Source organism: Rhizophagus irregularis, chromosome 15 (genome assembly GCF_026210795.1).
Source record: "Rhizophagus irregularis chromosome 15, complete sequence".
Lineage (NCBI taxonomy): Eukaryota > Fungi > Glomeromycota > Glomeromycetes > Glomerales > Glomeraceae > Rhizophagus > Rhizophagus irregularis.
Window position 1 is genome coordinate 3,860,726 of NC_089443.1, and position 20,926 is coordinate 3,881,651.

Here is a 20,926-nt window from a genome sequence, read left to right on the forward strand (position 1 = left end):
GATTTGGATTATTTGATATTTGACTTGTTAATTCAAGTATAGTTAACTTATTTTACTAGCACTTATCATCCTTTATTTTCCAAGTGTCCTAGATAATTTTTTAGGTCATCCTCTTTTTAGTATTAGAGTAATTTCTGTAACTTCATCTCTGGACTCTTCATTTTCACTTAGAGTAATATAATCTTGAACGTTACTGTTTTCCATAATTTTATGAATTATTTTCCACTATTCAAAAATATGTTTCAAGTGAAATTACAAAAAAATCCAAGAAAATGATTACAGTATTTATTTATTTTGGTTAGGGCTTAGGACTACATTAACTAACTGTACTTAAATTTATAAATAAAAAAATAAATGCTATAAATAAATTTTTATATCAATCCCACGAAATTTAATTGTCATAAATTTAATAAATGCCACGAATTTAGTAGTTAATTAAATGCCATATATTTAATTAATTAAATGCCACATTAAATTAAATGAATGCCACGAATTTTATTTATTAAAAATGATCTACAGTAAAAAAAATTTAAATAATTTTATCCGGATTTCGGTTTCTACCCGGATATATCCGGATTTTTATCCGAGTCGGATAATCCGGATAGAAACCGGATATTTTTTTTAATTTATCCGGATGACGGTTTCTGCCCGGATCGAAACACTATGTCAAGAAACACAAATTGATGTAAAAGGTTTAAAGCAACTGAGAAATTGATGTTGGAAATTCATTTAAAGGTTCTAGAAATCACAAAAATAATATTGATTGTTATAAACATATTTATTTATACTGTATAGCCATACTGGAAATATATGATTGCCGATTTTATTTCCTGAAAATGAATATCCGTCTGAAGATGAGCGTATGCGACTAATGATACAATCTGACCAATGTATGCTTTTTTTGTTCTGCTATTAGTTCAATGGTATGTATATTTTTTTCTGTACTGCGTTACAAATATCACCCTAATTAATTTCTTAAATGGTTAAACAACAACTTATTTTAATATTTAGCTTAAAGAAAAATGTCCAAATATCATAGTGATCAAGTTAAGAACATTAAAGCCACGTTAATTGAATAAAATTCCTAAATTTTAACTCAAAGACTGATCCTAGTATTGTAAGAAATCAGATAATGCAAAGTGATATTTGTGTCATCTGAATTCTGCAAGTAGTACGTACTTACAGCATCATTTACAAAAGACCGATCAGCAACAGCTCTTTTCAATTATTGGTGTAACTTTGGATCCTGAACGAATAGATTTCCTTGATGAAAAATATGAAGGTAAAGATTCATTAAAACAAACACTATTACTTTATTGAAATATTTTTAATTTATTAAAAAATGTTTATTGTGAAGTTGATGTACAATTAATATTATTTAGTGAATTTTAGTTTTATTAAATTTATATTCATATGTCAAAATGAATAAAATGATATATTTAAATAAATATTTTCACATAGTATTTCATTATGAATTCTCCATAATGATATTCAGTTAATGTTTTTCTCCATGATAAATTAAATAATTTCTTCGTAGTACTGTAACGAATTCGAAATCTGCGTATCCGCTTCATGTAACTTCGGCACAGGGTATTTAGAACTTAGCTGATATAATAATAATATTATCTATAAATAGTTTTCTAATTAGAAGAAAAATTTTTTTTTTAATTATTTTTTGAGAAATTAAACCAATTGTCAATTTTAATGCAATCTTATTTCTAACCGTCTGCTGGTTAACCGTGTTCAAACCGTGTTCTGTAACCAGGAGAGCATACATGATGATCGATTATTGTTAGAACAAGGTAATTATCAAACATGTGTTACTAATAACATTATCTGGAAAAATAGTGCATACATTTGTACCAATCTATAATTCCACAGTCGTTGATCATTTTTTGAAAGCAAAATTTTTATTTCGAAATAATTTGTTGAAAGAAATTTTATATTTATTTAATTTATAAAAATAAAGTATTGGAAATTCGATAGTTCTAATAGGTTATCTTAATATTATTTATACCTGAATATGTATTATCTAGTATCTATTATATACGTTATATTTCATAAAGAGATGTATTACAATTTATATTGTTTACTGTTTATTGCATGAAGACACTTCAATAAAAATGTTTATTCAAAAATATCAACCTAATTTATTTAATTACAAAATATCAAAACAAATAAACAACGTAAAGAGAAAAAAAAGATTTACACCGAATAATATTCCGAATGACATTGCCGTAATTTACATAATTTTTATCGTAATAACGGGTTTGCACTATTTTACAATTTTAATTAGTAATAAACCGAAAAAAACGACATTCGTTAACTAAAATCGCGTTTTTTAGAACGAAAAAAAAAAAATATAGCTATATTATTATATCGAAAATAAAAAAAAAGTAAATTTTCGCCCAGGATCGACTTATCCGCGGATATGCGACAACCATAATGGATTTGACGTCAAATGATATATCATTTTCGTATAAAACGTAAGTACGAATGTTTGTGGAGGAAAACTATCTATATATAATAATGTACTGAAAAGATATCTTTTCATATAATTTAAAAAAAAGCTTAAAAACGCGTCAAAAAAAATAAAGTAAGATTTTTTTAAATCAAATTACATGAACGCGTTGAAAAAAAAGTAAAGTTTTTAAATCAAATTACATATATAATGTAAAAAAGACAATTTGAAGGATTTAGAAAGGAGCTCCGTTGAATAGTTGATTCACGAACGGATTAATTGAATTTATTGGGGGTAGTCTCAAGATCCTTCTGTATGTGTCATCATTCGATGCGCGTCTACGATAATAATTTATAATTTTTCTTCTTAGTCTACGCCCTTTCTGACTTTTGGATTGATTTGATCGAACCATCCTTTACAAATGCAAATTTTGATTTAACGATGAAAAAAAACAAAGACGATATTTGGTTACTTTTATACATTTTTTTCATCTTGTTTAACGTTTGATGACTTATTTTTATGAAAATTATCATCCCTTATTATATTAAATTAAATTGAAGGAATGAAGGTAAAGAAAAAATTTGCATTTACTTGCATTGCAACTCTTCTTACATCACGCATAGGGAATTTACTAAAAAGGAAGATCGACAATAAAGATATTTCTTTGCACTGTTTAATTAATTTAATTCATTCATTTTTTTAAACCATCTTTAGCATTGATCTTCCCATTAATTTAATTATGCTTAAATACCTGCTTAAAAGATCAACAAAATTTGAAATTCAACCGGCCAATTAATTACTTTGCAGCGAGTGAATAGAGAAAATTATGTTCAATGTAGTCATATATATGATTAATATTATATAATAATAAATGATTAGCAACGTACATAATTATGGAATTCCAAAATTAAGTACAATTTCACAATATCATACGTAATTTAAATACGTAAGAATCTAATGATGTTATTTTTGAATTCTGAAGGTCATATGCTCTTTAATAATTTCACAATTTAACGCCATACATAAATCAAGAATACAATGATTTAAGAAAAAGCCAAAAGGTATGTGTTTAAAGTTTCATAAATGCAAGAAAATGTCAGCTCGTGTAACCCATATGTATAACCTCTTTTGGAGCGATTGAATATATTTCCGCAGTTTTTCATTTCATTTGTCTTTAAAAATAGAACTAAACATGAACCCTGCAGCAGTTTTGTAACCGAAAAAGTTTTCTAACTAGATTATTCTCCTTATTTTAGAAATGGTGTACATTCGCAAAAGCCCGAAGATTATTAAACCGAGTTTTAACCTTTTTTATATTGAATCAAATGTATATGATCTTACCTAGATACTTCAATTAACATTTCGTTTACTATTCAGATATAAAAATGACTATCATATTGCAGAAATTCGAAATGCTGTGATTTAATTAAAGAGTTTCCCTGACTTTCACGTAATGTGTTATTTTATAGTTCTTTTTTTTTTCCAACTCTTTTAATTAATTAATTAACCCGAAGTCATTAATTATACTTAACTAACCAATAACGCATCGTTAAATGTTAACCCTATAAAAAAGGAATGTTTAGAATATATACGTAAAATATACAATATACATAAAATGTCTATAGAATGTCCATAAAATATATAAAAAATATACAAAATGGGCTCACTGTATATAAAATGTACAAAAAAGTATATGAGTCCCCTTTGCATATATCCTATGTATTCTATGGACATTCTATAGACATTTTATGTATAATGTACATTTTATGTTTATTTTATGTATGTTTTCTGAACATTCCTTTTTTATAGGGTAAGTGGCGTCATTATCCTAATTATTACACAATAAACCAAAATTAGTAAGTGCATGCAAGCATGTAGACTATTTTTATCTAATTATGCAGCAGGCATGTAGTATTTAATCACCCTATTTTTTAATCGAACACTGCGTCTCAATTCAACTGGCGATAAATTCAAATAATTCCGATAATATTGCATTTTAAGTATTTTAAGTAAACGGAATTCAATTTTTCATTACTATATTTTTTTTATTTTTTTTAATATTTCTTTTACATTTATTTGCATCAATCAAGAAGGATTGATAAAAATGCTTGAATAAAATCTTATTTTATTATTAAATTACATACATTAATATAATTCCTTCCTTTTTTAAAAGGCTTAAAATAATAATCTCATATAAGTGGTTTTTTTTTTACATTTGTTGATGATGTGATTATATGTAGAAAGGTATAACTATGTAGGGAGCTGGTTATATTTACATTGCTGTATTTCTAAGTATTGAATGCTATAAAGAAAACTACCAAGTACTAATCACAAAATGAAATAAAAGTAATCATATATAAAAATATTTCGAACTTCAATGATAAAGAAATATGATAGAGTTGTGACCATTTCACATGACGTACTAATTATGCAAAATGAAGATCAATGAGTTCCAAAATAGGGTAACTGGTAAATAAATTGCTATGTTGATTAATGAATGAGAACGTACTTTAAAATTTATTTAAAAATTCTTATTTCATCTAATAGAAAGTAGATCCATTGAAGAAAAATTGGAGATCGAATGAATCATTTATATTTTGCTGAGGAAGATTCTGTCGAGGAAGGTTTGAAATCCTTCTTAACGTTGCGTTGTTATTAATCCTTGCACGCCTTCGATTTCGTTGTCTTTGAATTCTTTGACGTCTTTGATTGTAACGATCCATTTTCGTTTTATAAACAATGTATATTTCTTAAATAATATTTTTAATTTATTATTATTTTTTTTATTTTTTAAAAAAAAAAATTCCAGGATGAATGAAGCTTTATTTATACTGTGTTTTTTTTTACTTCATTGTTATTGGTCATTCGAATAATTTACTTATTTAAAAATAAGAAACAAAATAAGCTTAATTTCTTTGATCATCATTATTGATTTCCTGTATTATATGTCATAAAGGTAAAATTTTTTGGATTCCGATATCCGGAGAATGTTAATTCTCATTCTTATTATAATCGATCCAAAAGCTGCTAAAAAGCCATCAATTGTAACCATTATGAAGATATAAAGATTTACTTTTATGGTTATATATTACTTATAGAAATATAGAATTTTGTAACATATTTCCTTTCGGCTAAACGGATAATTTTAGAAAAAGCTCGGCAATCTCGGGAACTTTAAGAAATTTTTACAATGTAAAATCCGTTACTTTCTTAAATTTACTTTATTTGTTAAAGATAGTTAAATTAATTTTAACTCCAGCCTGAATTAAAGATTTAACTTAGTTTAGTCGGCAAGTTAACCTAATTAATGAAAATAATTTAACCTATTAAGGTTATTTTTATCATTATATACGCATTAATTTATTTATAGAAACTTTCAAAAAAGATTCCCATTTAATTGTAATAATGGTATGTAGCCGATTATTCCCATTATAATGAAAATTTGTGGCAAAATCTGTTATAAAGAATAAAGAAGCTTGGCATGTGATTACGTAAAATAAACTTTAATACTAGCCGATATTATGTGGCTGATTACTGATGGAAATTCTCGCCTATTAGTCCCTTTGTCCTACAAAAGATTTCGGAAAAAAAACTTCCCACAAAGTTGCCGAAAAAAAACCATGTTGATTCCAATCATTTTTGGAATCCAAAATTCCTTACAATTAAAAACAAAGTAGTTTTTTATAAATAATCATTTTGTGAATTACTATGTATTTTTGGATTGTCACTTTTTTTTTTTTACTAATAATAATTCACCGGACCATTGTATATTGCCATTTAAACTCGTGATTTAGTGATACCAAATTAACGATTTATCTTAAAATAATGTGTTTTTTTTTAGCCTTTTAATTAAATATCTTTATTAAGGTGAGTTTCATTAACAATTCATTAAAGTGTTTCATTTACAATTGCAACAATCAGCTGAAACTAAAAGTCTAAAACACTAAATGCCAAACTTTGTTTAGTCTACACATTTTTTTAAAAAAAGAAAAATCATAACGAAATCATAGCGAAGGATGGGAAAATATTTTATTGTCAATGTTAGGGGTAAATACATGCGCCAAAAAGATATAATATATAATTCACATAATATCACCGCTTTTTTTTATTTTTTTTTGTGTGATTTGATATCTTAGATATCTAAAGTTATAATTAGTAAATTTATTTTTTCGTCTCTGATTTTTTTTTTCATTTATTTGGATTTTTCAACCATATACTTGCTCTACGACATAGAATATCCTCCAACTGACTAGATTCGAATTCTCAATAAATTTTAAAAAAGTACGAGCTTTTGTTCTGTCTCGGACAGATCGAAGGGTGCTCTGTTTATCTTCGCAAAGATGACGATATGAGTATAGATTAATAGCATGTATTCAATGTACGGCATTCATTATTTAATTTCGCGTGAGCACGATCATTCTTTGTCAGTTTTTTAAATTTTAACGCGTTCATTTTATTATTTTTTAAAAAAATAAGAATCAAATAAATAGAATTTATTATTTTTTTTTTATAAAGAAAAGAAAACAAAAGAATTTTAACAATTTTAACAGATAATTTAGCGTTATTAACAACTAAAAATCCTTCATTAGAAGTTTTTTTACATTTTACAAAAAAAAAATAATTTTGTAACCCTCATTTTCTACTCATCAGTCACACAGCCTTCAGTAGCAGTTTTAACACACTTAATGTATTTGTATAAAGTACCTTTGGTAGCTTTATAAGGTGGTGCTTTCCAAGTAGAACGTCTCTTTGAAAATTCTTCTTCACTTATATCAACACTTATAGATTTCTTATATGTATCAATTGTAATACGATCACCATCTTTTAACAAAGCAATTGGACCTCCCAATTGTGCTTCAGGTGTTATATGTCCAATAATAAAACCCTATTAGAGTTAAATTATTAATAGAAATATTTAAGTTTGGAATAAATCATTTATTTATTTATTTCACAACTTACGTGACTGCCACCAGAAAATCTACCATCAGTTAATAAGGCAACATCTTGTCCAAGTCCCGCTCCCATAATTGCACTTGTAGGTGTCACTGTAATATATTCAAAAATTCTTACATGAATATATATTTCTTTAAACAAAATATAACTCATAGTAATACTTACACATTTCGGGCATTCCAGGACCACCTTGAGGACCTTCATATCTAATAACGATAACTTGTCCTTTCTTAATTTCACCATTTTCAAAAGCTTTCAACATTTCTACTTCGCCTTCAAAAACTTTTGCGACACCTTCAAATTTCAAACCTTCTTTACCAGTAATTTTTGCTACGGATCCATCAGGAGCTAAATTACCATATAAAATTTGTATGTGTCCTGTTGATTTTATTGGATCTGATAACGGATGAATTACATCTTGATCTTCAAATGAAAGTTTTGGAACATCTGATAAATTTTCCGCTAAAGTTTGTCCTGTTACTGTTAATATATCTCCATGAATTAAATCATTTTCCAACAAATATTTTAATACCGCTATATATAATCAGTTAAATAAGGAGAGTTAGATATATGAGATGTGAAAATAAAAATAAATTACTATAATTTATATAATTTATTATTTTTACCTGGTATTCCACCAATTTTATGTAAGTCTTCCATAACATATTTTCCACTAAAAAGAAAAAAAAACAAAGTAAATTTGAAATCCTTTTTTCCCCCCATTTCTAAAATAATTTACCTTGGTTTCAAATCAGCCAAAAATGGAATTTTATCACTAATTTTCTGAAAATCATCCAAATTCAACGGTACATCAACAGATTTAGCAATGGCAATTAAATGTAATACAGCATTAGTAGAACCACCTAATATCATTGTAAGAACAATTGCATTTTCAAATGCTTTACGTGTCATGATATCTCTTGGTTTAATATCCTTTTCTAACAAATTTCTAATAGCCCAACCAGCTTCTAAACATTCTTCAATTTTTTCTGGATATTCTGCTGGTATTGAACTACTATATGGAAGTGACATTCCCATCGCTTCAGTAGCCGATGCCACTATTAAAATAAATTAATATTTACATTTAAATAGAATATCTTAGCCAAAGCATCTTTTTTTTAAAAAAAAAAAAAATTTAATATTACTTGTATTAGCAGTGTACATTCCACCACAAGCACCAGGTCCAGGACATGCGTTTCTTACAATATCATATCTTTCTTCTTCAGTAATTTTTCCAGAAACATAAGATCCATATGATTGAAATGCTGAGACGACATCTATATTCCCTTTTCCACAAATTCCTGGACGTATAGTACCACCATAAATCATCAATGATGGACGATTATGACGTGCCATTGCAATTAAACAACCTGGCATATTTTTATCACATCCAGGTATTGCTATATTTGCATCATACCATTGTCCCCCCATAACCTTTTAAAAAAATATATATATTAAATAATAAATTATATAAAACAAATAACGTTAATTATGATCTTACCGTTTCTATTGAATCAGCGATCAAGTCTCTGCTTTGTAATGAATAACACATAGCTCTTGTACCCATACTAATAGCATCGCTAACGCCAACCGTATTAAATCTATATCCAATCATTCCAGCCTTTGCTACACCCTCTTTTACTTTATTTGCTAAATCCAATAAATGCATATTACATGGGTTACCCTCGTACCATCTATAATAAAAATCAATTTTTTTTTAAAAAAAAAAACTTGATAAATGGGATACATTATAATGATATTAATAAAACCTACACACTACTGATTCCAACTTGTGCTTTATCCATATCCTCAAGTTTTAAACCTGTTGCATATACTACAAGAAAAAGAAAGTTTTAATACATTAATTAAGGTGCGTCAAACACACGAAATGGAATAATGTTTTATTTCTTACACATTGCTTGAGAAGCTCCTTGTGATTTTGATTGAGTAATATTTTTACTATATTTATTTATTTCTGTAGTGCTACTACCGCTATACCTTCTTATTTTATGACTATAAATGATTTTTTTTTTTTAATTAATTAAGGTAAAATATTTAACATTACTTTTTTTATAATAAATCATAGTTACATTTGAACTTGACCGGCTATTTGACCTGCCACACCAGAACTTTTTCTTACAAGGTTAGACATCATTATAAGATTCCTACTTTTATTGAGAATTAATAAAGATCGAATATTTAATGACTTATCGAAAGAAAGTAGTAAAAGTAATAATATGACCCATTACCTTGAAAAGATTATAAGATTGAAAATCGCGGATTTCAAGAATGATTTTTTTGGGAATGAATATGAATTTGTAAAGAATTTTCAAGCGGAATTATTTTAGAATTTATTTAATTAATTATAAATTTAATTTAAAAACGTATGAAAATTTTATTGTTTATTAATTTTCTTTTTCTTTTAAAAAACAGTAGGATAATATTTAAATTTTGAATTGAAAAAAAAAAAAAAATTTTTTTTGTCGATTAGATATCTGTTATCATGTTGGATCTAAACTGGAATAGACAATGAATCATGTGATTTTTGTGATTTCACGCACATAACTGCCGTTAAACCAAATTTTTACATAAGCAATATTTTTGCCATATATGTTAAATAAGGTTTATAATGTTATACAGCATAAGTAATTATTAAATAAAATTTTAATTTAATAAAAAAAAATGAAACGTCTATCATAAGTAAAGTGTTTTTTTACAAAGTTATATATATTATATATATATATAAAAAAAAATATCATACAAGTAAAATGAAGTAAAAAAAAGCTATATCAATAATATCATTATTGTTATTACAATTATTACTGGTTTTTAAGGAGATAGATATAATTATTATTATACATGTTAAATGCCGTTATACAGTTGAATCCGTTGAATTGACATTTGTATTTGCATTTGTATTTTTTGTTGTTGCTTTTGTTATATCTGTTGCTGTATTATTTGCATTATCTGTTGAATTTATTGGTGATAATTTGCCATCATCATCCATCCTTATAACAATTATATTTGATGAATCTTCCTGAGAATTCGATTCTCCTTCTTTTTCTTCTTTTTGATGAATTTTATTAATCATGTTCGCACCAAATTTCCCCTTTGAACGTAATTTGGCTAATTGTTGAGCCATTTTTAACTTATTATCATCATCCACATTATAAAACCATTCACCCAAGATAACTTCACCTAAAATAAGAAGTAAAGCAGCCTCAGGTACACATTCAAATACATAAAATACCCATTCATAATATATAGGAGTGGATTCTTGTGAGAAGGAAACAAATGTTCTATAAACTAATTCAATTAATAATAAAGCAGCTGAAATGAATAATACCAAAGCTTTCAACTGTTTTCTAATTGCTACTTCACCATATTTTAAAGCAAAATGAGCTACTAATAATATATAAATAACTATTAAACATAAAAATCCTAATGAAGAAGCTTGACGAAATATTGAGGTTAATGAAATATTTTGTGTTGCAAGTGCTTCTCCTATTGCTCCTATTATTGAAAATAATGGTGAAATTAATTTTAAAAATATTATTGAATTTTGTTCACATTTTGGTAAAGAAGAAATTGTCCTTTCTCCAATTAATAAGTGAAGCCAATCTGTTAATAATTTATATAAAGCTTCAAGTATAACAAAGAATCCTCCTAATAATAAAACGTTTGAAATAATTCCTAAAAGTGTTAAATCAGGATTTGGTGACCATGCAATACGAATAATGAAAAGAATAGTTCTTAATAAACTGAATACTAATAAATATAAATATATCGCTCTTTTAAATTTAATATATTTGACAAAGTGAAGTAATGTCATTAATGTGAACGTTATGAAAAAACAAATTGATGGTATTAATGTCGGTGTTTGAATAAGAGAATCTTGTGTTGTAGTCGACATTTTACTATTATTATTGTTGTTGTTGTTTTTTAACGTAAAGAAAATTCTTGATAGAAGATATAACCGAATGTAGAAATATTTAATATGTTTTTTTAAGTATATTTGTGACAAAACCTTAAAATAATATTTTTTTTAAAAAAAGGAGAAATATTTTTTTTTTAAAAAAAAAAGAAAAGAAAAAATTTCCTTTTTTTTAAGTTTCTTAAAGTATTTATTTATTAAAAAAAAATCCCGAAAATTACGAAGGTCAAGAATAATAATTATCTGAACTGAAAAAAGGAAAATGTAGTTCAAAATTCTTGGCACACATGGTCCATATTTATACGATTCCTAATTTGGGTATTGCCAAGACTATTTTTTTGGAAATTTTTGTTGAAATCTTTCAATGCCAAGACAAAAATCATTGGAAAATTATGTGTTAATGTCGTGCAAGACTTCAAAAAACTATACTGTAAACATAATAATATAAATCCATTTAATCTTATTATATTATCATATTTATCTTACTGCGGATTTATACGAGTGCTAATATAAATAAGCGTAAAACTATTCCTTAATTTTAATCGTAAATTCTAAATATATATAAATTAACAAATCGCGCATAAATCTTAAAAAAAAGATTTTTATTTAGAAAATTATGATTTGTAAAATTATTTATAGATTTTTTTTTTATCCCTTTTAATATTTAATCCTTTATTTTCTTTATTTAAATGACCTTTTTGTCGTGATCGATTTAAAAAAGATCAAAATGTTTTTGAATATAATATAACTATAAATTTTCTCTGATTATGTTTTATTATTAGAGCGTCCATTAAAAAGACTAGATAATGAAGTAACACGAAATTTTTACAATATTACCATTACTACGTTGACTTTAACGAAAAGTCTCGATCAGATCTACGTAATGATCTACGCACTAATACTATTCAAAAAATTTTGTACTACATCACTAGTCCGTTTCTTCTTTTTTTAATTAATTATTAATTAGAATGTTTGAGAAAGATTAAAATATTATTTTTAGATTTATTAAACTCTTTAATTTTGAGGATTAGATATGAAGTGTAGTTTAAAACTTTTGGCTCTAGGAATAGGGCTACTTTTATCAGCTTTTTATAGAATTACTGATGCTGCCGATGGTAAAACGCAATAAAGTTTTTTAATCGTAGTTTAAATGTTTCGATCTTAGTTTCTTATGAACCTTCGTTAATTTTTTTTTAGCCTCAAAATATTTCGTGAGTTCTTTACCTGGTCTACCAGATAATTCAAATTTGAAACTTCATGCTGGGTAAAATTTTATGTGATTTTATTTTATTAACGTTAATTTTATTAATGCTAAATTATTATAATTTATTTATTTAGACATATTACAATTGATGGAAAAACAAATTCAAATGTTTTTTTTTGGTTAATTCATAATCGACATATTCCTAATATACCCAAATTTGTAAGATTAATTGAAATTTAACGTAAAATTTTTGTATTTGTTTTTAATTTATATATTTATGCTAATTTGTTTTTTTTATTTAATTACTTGTCTAATTAGGTCATTTGGCTTAATGGAGGTATGTAGTTTAAATATTGATCTTTTTTAATTTAATTTACAAGTCCTAATTCTGTATTTTTATATTAAATTGTTTTAAATTGATTTGAATAGGTCCCGGGTGGTAAGTTTAGGGAGGGAAAGGATGATAAGGAGGGTAAGGAGGGCAAAGATCTTTGATAACTTTTAATTCATTGATTTCAATCTTTTTTTTTTTTTCTTAATTAATTTAGTTCAAGGTAAGTTTATACGTATTTTTGAAGCAAAGTATATGATTAATTATTTTAATTAATTTAATTATTTAAATATTAAATATCTTTAACTTATTTAGTATGGACGGACTATTTCTTGAGAATGGACCTTGGAGAATGAATCATGATCAAACTTTAAGATTAACTGATGGATCATGGGATGAATATGCCAATGTATTATATGGTAAAAAATAATTGTGTGCTTTTAATATTAATTCATTAAAAAGAATTGAGTTATTAATATTAACATCGTTTGTGTTTAATGGTTTATAGTGGATTTTCCCGTAGGAACAGGTTTTAGTTTTGCTAATAGTAATAGTTATCCGAAAAATATGACAGAGGTATTTTATTAAGAAATTTAAGAAATGATTATTATGAATTAATTTTAATCAAAATTTTATTTGTTTATATTAGATAGTATCACATTTCCTATTGTTTATTGATAACTTTTTTGACACCTTTCCTGAATATTCCAAGGACCATGTAAGTTATATTATCTAAAGAGATTGTTAATATTATTAAAGTTCATTCGTTAATTTTTTATACTTAATATTAGTTGTATATAAGCGGGGAAAGCTTTGCTGGTACATTTATTCCATATATGGCTTCTTCTATTTTGAAGAGAAATCATGAAAGGAAAACCCCTGATTATAGAAAGGTATTTTGATCTTCAATAATATCAAGTTTCTTTCTAAAGTAAAATATTTATGAATTATCTTGGTTTTTTTTAGTATAATTTAAAAGGTATCGCTATTGGTAATGGTTGGATCGATCCAGTTTCGCAGGTATGGATCAACAACAAAAAGATGAATTTACTAAGCAATTAATAACCATATATTAATACAAAATATTATTATATTTAGTACAATGCTTATTACACTTTTTCAGTTGAAAAAGGATTATTAGATGGAGAAGATAAGGTAATTATTATTTTTTTTTTATTCTAATTTTTAAAAAATTTTATTCTAATTTTTTCAAAAATTTATTCTTGTTTTTTTTCTTAATTTTTTTTTTCAGGATACGGCTGAAAAACAATTGAAAAAATGTATGAAAGAACAGAAAAAGAAACCAACTATACATTTAGATATATGCGAACAAATTCTTCAAACTATTCTAAAACATTCCATTCAAAAGTAGTAATATCATTAAGTCAAATACTGTTAATGTGTCGTATTACATTTATTGAAAAAAAATTTTTTTTTTATGTTTTAGAGTTGGAGAAAATGAGACATGTATAAATCAATATGATATTAGAGATCATTCAGATTCTTATCCTTCTTGTGGGTCTAAATGGCCTTATGAACTTTCCGATATTACACAATATTTAAGAGTAATTGAATTTTCTTTCACACAATATAAGAAGTTTTAGTTTTGATTAAAAAAAAAATTAATAAAATTTTTTTTTTTTCGTAGAGAGCTGATGTTATTGGAGCTATTCATGCAGAAAATCAGCAACTTGGATGGGTTGAATGTAATCATGGAGTCGGAAGAGGTTTTGATAATGATAATAGTCCGCCTTCTGTTACCGTAAGTATCTGCAATATTGTTAAAAGGATTTTTTTTTTCATATATATGGCCGCTGATTTATTTATTTATTTTATAGCTACTCCCCGCTTTGTTAAAACAAATCAATGTATTGTTATATAGGTATGTTGAATTTACTTATTACTCGTAACTTGTTCAATTAATTTATATAAATTTTTTATTTGATAGTGGAGATCAGGATTTAATTTGCAACACAAACGGAACAAATGATATGTTAGAGAATTTAGAATGGAACGGACATAAAGGATTCCAAGTAGATAAAATTTGTTAAATAATTTATAATTTAATTTAAGAATAATATATATCCTAACAAAAGTTTCTAAAATTTAGAATCTTACAACACTACCATATTTTGTAAATCACACAAAAGCAGGATACATATTATCAGAAAGAAATTTAACATATGTAGTGGTTTATAATTCGAGCCATATGGTACCTTATGACAAACCAGTAGTTAGTATGGATATGATGTATAGATTTATGGGATTGAATCATCATCTTGTTAGTAAATGGCCTTCTAGTATTGGATTTGAGGTAAGCAAGCTTTTCAGTAAGAATGAAAGCAGGAGCGTAATGAAGAGATTATACTAAATTTCTTTTATTGAAATAGAATTCTGATGATGATATAAGTACCGATACATCCTTTAATGAAAAGATTGATAAATACTATAACGCGTTAGTATTATTTGATGCATCATCTTAGACTTTTTAATCATTAATATTTCATATATTAAAAAAATTTTTTTTTTTTTTTTAATAGTGGAACGTTTACGCTTGTAATCGTTATACTCGCAATAGTTGGATTGGGAGCAATTATATGGCGTAATAGATCAAGAAGACGTAATAGAAATGCAAGTCAAGCTATGAAAGCTGCTGTTGAAAGTCAAATGGGTGAAATGTATGTAAATTACTCTTTTTACGCATTCATGAAAAATACTTTGAATTATCAAACTAAAAATTAATTTTTGATATATAGGGATGAATTGGTGATAGAATCACCATTATTCCAATCAGATGATGTAGATCATTTTGGAGATAGTGATCCAGAAGATGATAACCATGGATCAACAAGTAATGCTAGCAGAAATAAGATCAGAGAACGAAATCAAGGAAGTAGATATCAAGATAGTGAAGATAATGATAGAGAAGAAAGAATGAGATTAAGGTCTAGTGATGATAGATAATTATTTCTATCTTGCTTCTTTTTTTTTAAAAAAAAACTTATTTATCTAGAAAAAGCGAATATTTTAGTTTAATATAAAATAACTTTTTTTAAGAAAAAAAAAACAATTTAAAAAATAATATATTTATCATATCTTTGTATTTTTTTTTAAAAAAAAATTAAAATATTTTAACTAGTTATCAATTTAGACATTAATAATTATTGTATTTTCGTGAAAATAGACCCTTTAAGGAATTTTAATTTAATGAAAAAAAAAATTTGTTAATAATCATGATATTTTGGTTTTGGCATTTTGAGCGAACCTGTGAAAGCGTTCTTTGATCTCGATAAAAATCTATTATCAATTAATACTTTTTAAATGTATTTATAAATAACTTCAAGATTTTGATCACGGATTTGACCTCAAGCTCTTTTTAACCCTTTTATTATGAATAGTCTTTTTTAAGAGCAAAGAAATGTATGATCAATTATTTTATCAATCTTGACGGAAAATATTTTAATATAATGAGTGATTTATTATATATGTTTTACAAAAAAAATAAATAAAAAAAATAAATTGCATTTTAAAAGAAAATATTAAATGAATAATTTTATTGTTTTATTACAGAATTAACTTGAACTAATGAACAACAAGACGTTAAATAGGTGGAAGGATAAGAGGAGAAAGAAGAGGTGATGAGGGAGGTGGTGGGGGGAGGGAGAAAGAAGAGGTGATGAGGGAGGAGGTGGGGGAGGGAGAAAGAAGAGGTGATGATGGAGGTGGCGGGGGAGGGGCGATGAGGGAAGGGAGGAAGTGGCGAAGGAAGTGGCGAAGGAGGTGGCGAAGGGAGTAAGGTAAAGTGAGTTGGAATAAGTTAATAATTAACTTCTTATTTTCAGGTTTATAATATTTAGAAAGACTTGATATTATTTCAGGAGAAAGGAGAGATAAAAGAGATGATGGGAGAGGAGGAGGTAAGTCAAATTGACTTGGCGAAGGAGGATGTTAAATTGTCGATGAGAATAAATTGAATTGACTTGGTGAAGGAGGTTTTTATTTTCAGTTGGATAATCTTGGAATGATATCATGATTTCACTTTGAATCTTATTTCCATCAACCTAGCAGAAAGGAATGCTTCTATATCTATACCGCAGCGGCCTAGGGAGAGTATAATATGAGCAGAGAAGACAGAAATATCCACTTGCAAACTACTAGCAAGGAATGCTTCTATATCTATATCTGCGACATAGGAGAAAAAAGAGGTATATTATGAGCAGAGAGGACAGGAATATCCACTTGCTAAACTACTAGCAAGGAATGCTTCTATATCTATATCTCTGCGACATAGGGGAAGAAAGAGGTATAATATGAAGACAAAGGAATGCTTCTATATCTATATTGCAACGGCCTAGGTGAAGAGGTATAATATGAGCAGAAGACAGACACTTGCAAACTACTAGCAAGGAATGCTTCTATATCTATATTGCAGCGCAGAAGACAGACACTTGCAAACTACTAGCAAGGAATGCTTCTATATCTATATTGCAGCGCAGAAGACAGACACTTGCAAACTACTAGCAAGGAATGCTTCTATATCTATATCTCAACGGCCTAGATGATGGAGAAGGGAGAGGTATAATATGATCAGAGAAGACAAAGGAATGCTTCTATATCTATACCTCAGCGGAATAGGTGATGGCGAGATAAAAGAGATGATGGGAGAGGAGACGGAGAAAAAAGTGGAAAAAGGAGTAAGGTAAAGATATTTCATATATCAATAACAAGGGATGCTTCTATATCTATATCGCAACGGCCTTGGTGATACAAGCGGAGAAAAGAATTAACTTGAACTGATGACGTAAATAGGTGAAAAGGATGAGATGTAATACTAAGATGTAATATTATAGAATAAGATTGTAAATATAATTATCTATTGAAGTGTCTGAACTAATGAATAATTTAAAAATAATTAATAATGAAACTTAAAATGATTGATACATACTTGTCATCTTTAAAATAATCTTTCGCTATATCGGTTAATTTCTTTACATATTTCGAACGGTTCATTTTTTATGTATAAATTAGGTTATGCAAAATTAGACTGTTTATTGAATAGAACGATATTATAAGAAAGTTTGGTGTTTTTGTGAAAAAAAGTTTTGTAAAAAAAAAAAAAGACTCCTGTGATCGTCAATTCTAATTTATGAACAAATTACACAAAAACCAGATTTAACCTATATTTGGTTCAAATAGCTATATATTAAAAGGTTAGTTTGATAATGGCAGTCGGTATTATATAATGCCGTCATGAAAGGTCATCGGATAATAATTTCCCCGTACGTATGACAATATGCACAGTTTTTTTTTCTTTGATTCTAGAAGTTTTGAAAAGAATTGTTCTTACATAATATAAATATTAGCAAATTTCAGACACGGAAAAGCCTTAACCAGAGATGAAAAAAGTTTCTAATCGCGTTAATCGCAATAAAAGTCTGATAACTATATTTGTTTGATAATATTTTTTTTAAAGTTTTAATTTTTTTTTTTTTCGAAACATTAAAGGAGGTCGGGACATTAAACAAACAATTACGTTAAATTAAAAGACGAGAACTACATGATTACATGATTACATGGGAGTACAACGACTTTGATGCATTTACTATCAGAGAACGATGCATTAGGGTTGTACTAATTTAACGTTTATCATCAAATTATTCATGCATACTAAAATCTTTTTTAAGTTAAGTAAAAATGCGGGATATTATGGAAAACGTAAAGAAGGTTTCATTTTTTATGAAATTCAAAATTTTTGGGATGGCGTTTTTTTTTTTTGATGTTTTACAAAGAAAAGGAATAATTACAATTGGCAAGTACGATAATGTATTTAGGCTATTTAGGCGCAATTTCCATTTTAAATTTTTTATTGAACATTACTTTATTAGTAAAAATTAAAAACTTCGGTTCAGGTTTTTTTAATCATTTTTGTTTAATTAAAAATTAAAATTGAAATTTTCGAAATTTAGAATCAAAAAAAAAGATGCACGGAAACTTTCGAATGCATTTTGTAAATAGAATTATAGAATTCGATATTATGAAAATGAATGAGTCATCATAAAATTATGCATAGAGATATGTGAGAGAATATGTAAGAGTTTAAAAAAGTTTATCATAATCTGATGCATGATATTTTTTAAAATGCGAATGGTATTTTTTGTATTTTTTGATATCGTTTTTTAATTACGTAATATTAGAAGTAACATACGCATATTACATATATTACATGTATAATGCTTAATCGTGAAGAATTATCATAATTTGTTCACACTCCCTATGCTATTTTGTCTATTGACCATATATGTCATGAGGGTGATAAATAACACTTGAACAGTTGAGTTATTTGTGCTTTAATATTGTAACATTTTGAGCTATTTGTGCTTTAATATTGTAACACTTTGAGCTATTTGTGCTTTAATATTGTCACACAATAAATAACATTTGAGCCATTTGTGCTATAATTGTCATATTTAATGCAATATGCATCGGGGTGATATATAAAACATCTTGTTTAATAACATATAATAACGAAAATAGTAAGTTTAATTATAACGAATAATTATAGTTTCTTTTTGATGATTTTTCGATAATAAATTTGAGTAAATTTGAATCGGAGCTCTTTCTTTTTCCTTTTTTCCTTTTTAGCCATTTTGATAACAAATTCTTGTCTTATGAAAAATGGATCACAACTTTGCAGTTTTTAGAAAAACAATCATTTCCTTGAATTAGCTTAATTCATTGATTGATAAATATTTAGTCGTGTACGGCCCGAAATTTTCATGGCTTCCGATAATAAACACGAAAAAAAAAATTTTTTTTTTTTTTCAAACAATATTCAAACAGAAAAGTCTTTGTTCAAAAAAAAAAAAATTTTTTTTCAACAGATTAGATTTCAATATTTTTTTTTTCTTCCAAAGAAACAAGCCATTTTTAATTTCATCTACATCTTTTTTTTTCATTGCTTTTTTTGAGACAATTAAAAAAAAAAAAAAACGGTTAATTGTGATTTGTACTAATGTGCGTGCCTGTGGGAAACAATTTATGTGCACAAAATTAAAAAGTAAGCCATCGTGTAAAAGATAAACAAGTTTTTTAATTCATTATTTTGAACGTTAATTTCAGATTTAGCTTAAATTCCATGAAAAAAAATAATCACTGCGGAATCTAAAAGTAGTCATATGAAATTATTCAAATTATCAATATCCGGTTGTGTGACATTAAATAATGATCATCTGACAATATTGACATTGGGAAATAACCGGTTAGTTGCTTTTTTTTTTGTATACTAGAAATGGTCAAAAAAAAAAAATCCTCCGGAGTAAAATAAAATTAGCAATTTTTTTTTTAAGCTTTTTTGTTAAATTTAAACTAAATTTTTTATATAACTAAAATTCTATAATAATATCATTTATTGAAATTTTCCAAATAAGTTAAATACAATCTTTTAATTACTGATTAAGATAATAAAAGCCTTTTATCATTCTCCCGGATGACTCATAATAAAATTTAATATAATTTTATATGACCCATATGATCATATGACTAACGTAAGATAACGCAAGGGGTACCTATTTTACATCAACAGTTTTATTATTAGCATTGGTGTATACATAATAACGATAGTACAACTTCTCTCTATTATTAGTTTTTTTTTTCTGTGCAATCATATGCTATTAAATAATTAGTTATATGTATATGCTGTATATGCTACGCATTTTCTTAGTTAAAAGTATAATGACTCATTTTTTTTTTAATCGTTTAGATTAATTAAAAAAAGATAACTTTATTTGTTGTTTATTTTTGAACGACCAATGCTTATTATTTTATTATTATTATTATAGTCTTTGTAATTCATTTTTATACCTAAAGATTTTAATGGAATCTTACGTGTATATGATACACGTATGATTCCATTTCTCATGATGATCTGTGACTTGTACCAAACAATGTGCAAGACTGCTACAACGTGTCTTGTAAAATTAATATGTCCATTTAAGGTCTCCTTATTTTCCCGCGTAAAACAAGTTATTGTAAATTACAAAAAAA

The 20,926-nt window shown here is 26.4% G+C and overlaps 3 protein-coding genes across 3 annotated transcripts; 1 reads left to right on the top strand and 2 right to left on the bottom strand.

The window, feature by feature from the left end:
- Nucleotides 1–7,100: 7,100 nt before the first annotated feature.
- On the bottom strand, nt 7,101–9,870 carry OCT59_007573 (uncharacterized protein; the record flags this gene model as incomplete). Its single annotated transcript, XM_025316385.2, has 11 exons — nt 9,664–9,870; nt 9,505–9,579; nt 9,327–9,427; nt 9,188–9,248; nt 8,916–9,108; nt 8,560–8,848; nt 8,154–8,472; nt 8,041–8,087; nt 7,580–7,948; nt 7,421–7,506; nt 7,101–7,346 (listed from the first exon to the last, which is right to left on the bottom strand). The coding sequence occupies exons 2-11, from the start codon at nt 9,567–9,569 to the stop codon at nt 7,101–7,103; spliced, it is 1,776 nt and encodes a 591-aa protein (XP_025180611.1). The 5' UTR covers nt 9,570–9,579; nt 9,664–9,870.
- A 190-nt stretch (nt 9,871–10,060) lies between these two features.
- On the bottom strand, nt 10,061–11,605 carry OCT59_007574 (uncharacterized protein). Its single transcript, XM_025316384.2, has one exon. The coding sequence runs from the start codon at nt 11,325–11,327 to the stop codon at nt 10,287–10,289; it is 1,041 nt and encodes a 346-aa protein (XP_025180610.1). The 5' UTR covers nt 11,328–11,605; the 3' UTR covers nt 10,061–10,286.
- Nucleotides 11,606–12,381: 776 nt separating this feature from the next.
- OCT59_007575 (uncharacterized protein) lies at nt 12,382–16,039 on the top strand (the record flags this gene model as incomplete). Its single annotated transcript, XM_025330287.2, has 21 exons — nt 12,382–12,463; nt 12,546–12,612; nt 12,687–12,771; nt 12,871–12,889; nt 12,982–12,991; nt 13,101–13,106; nt 13,199–13,302; nt 13,392–13,459; nt 13,533–13,601; nt 13,675–13,776; nt 13,850–13,903; nt 13,982–14,038; nt 14,136–14,251; nt 14,331–14,448; nt 14,532–14,645; nt 14,722–14,765; nt 14,832–14,916; nt 14,994–15,197; nt 15,274–15,338; nt 15,424–15,561; nt 15,640–16,039. The coding sequence occupies 21 exons, from the start codon at nt 12,382–12,384 to the stop codon at nt 15,845–15,847; spliced, it is 1,815 nt and encodes a 604-aa protein (XP_025180609.1). The 3' UTR covers nt 15,848–16,039.
- Nucleotides 16,040–20,926: the final 4,887 nt, after the last annotated feature.

Excerpts from the sequence above, each read along its gene's own strand:
- OCT59_007574 (XM_025316384.2), bottom strand. The coding sequence starts at position 11,327 with ATGTCGACTACAACACAAGATTCTCTTATTCAAACACCGACATTAATA.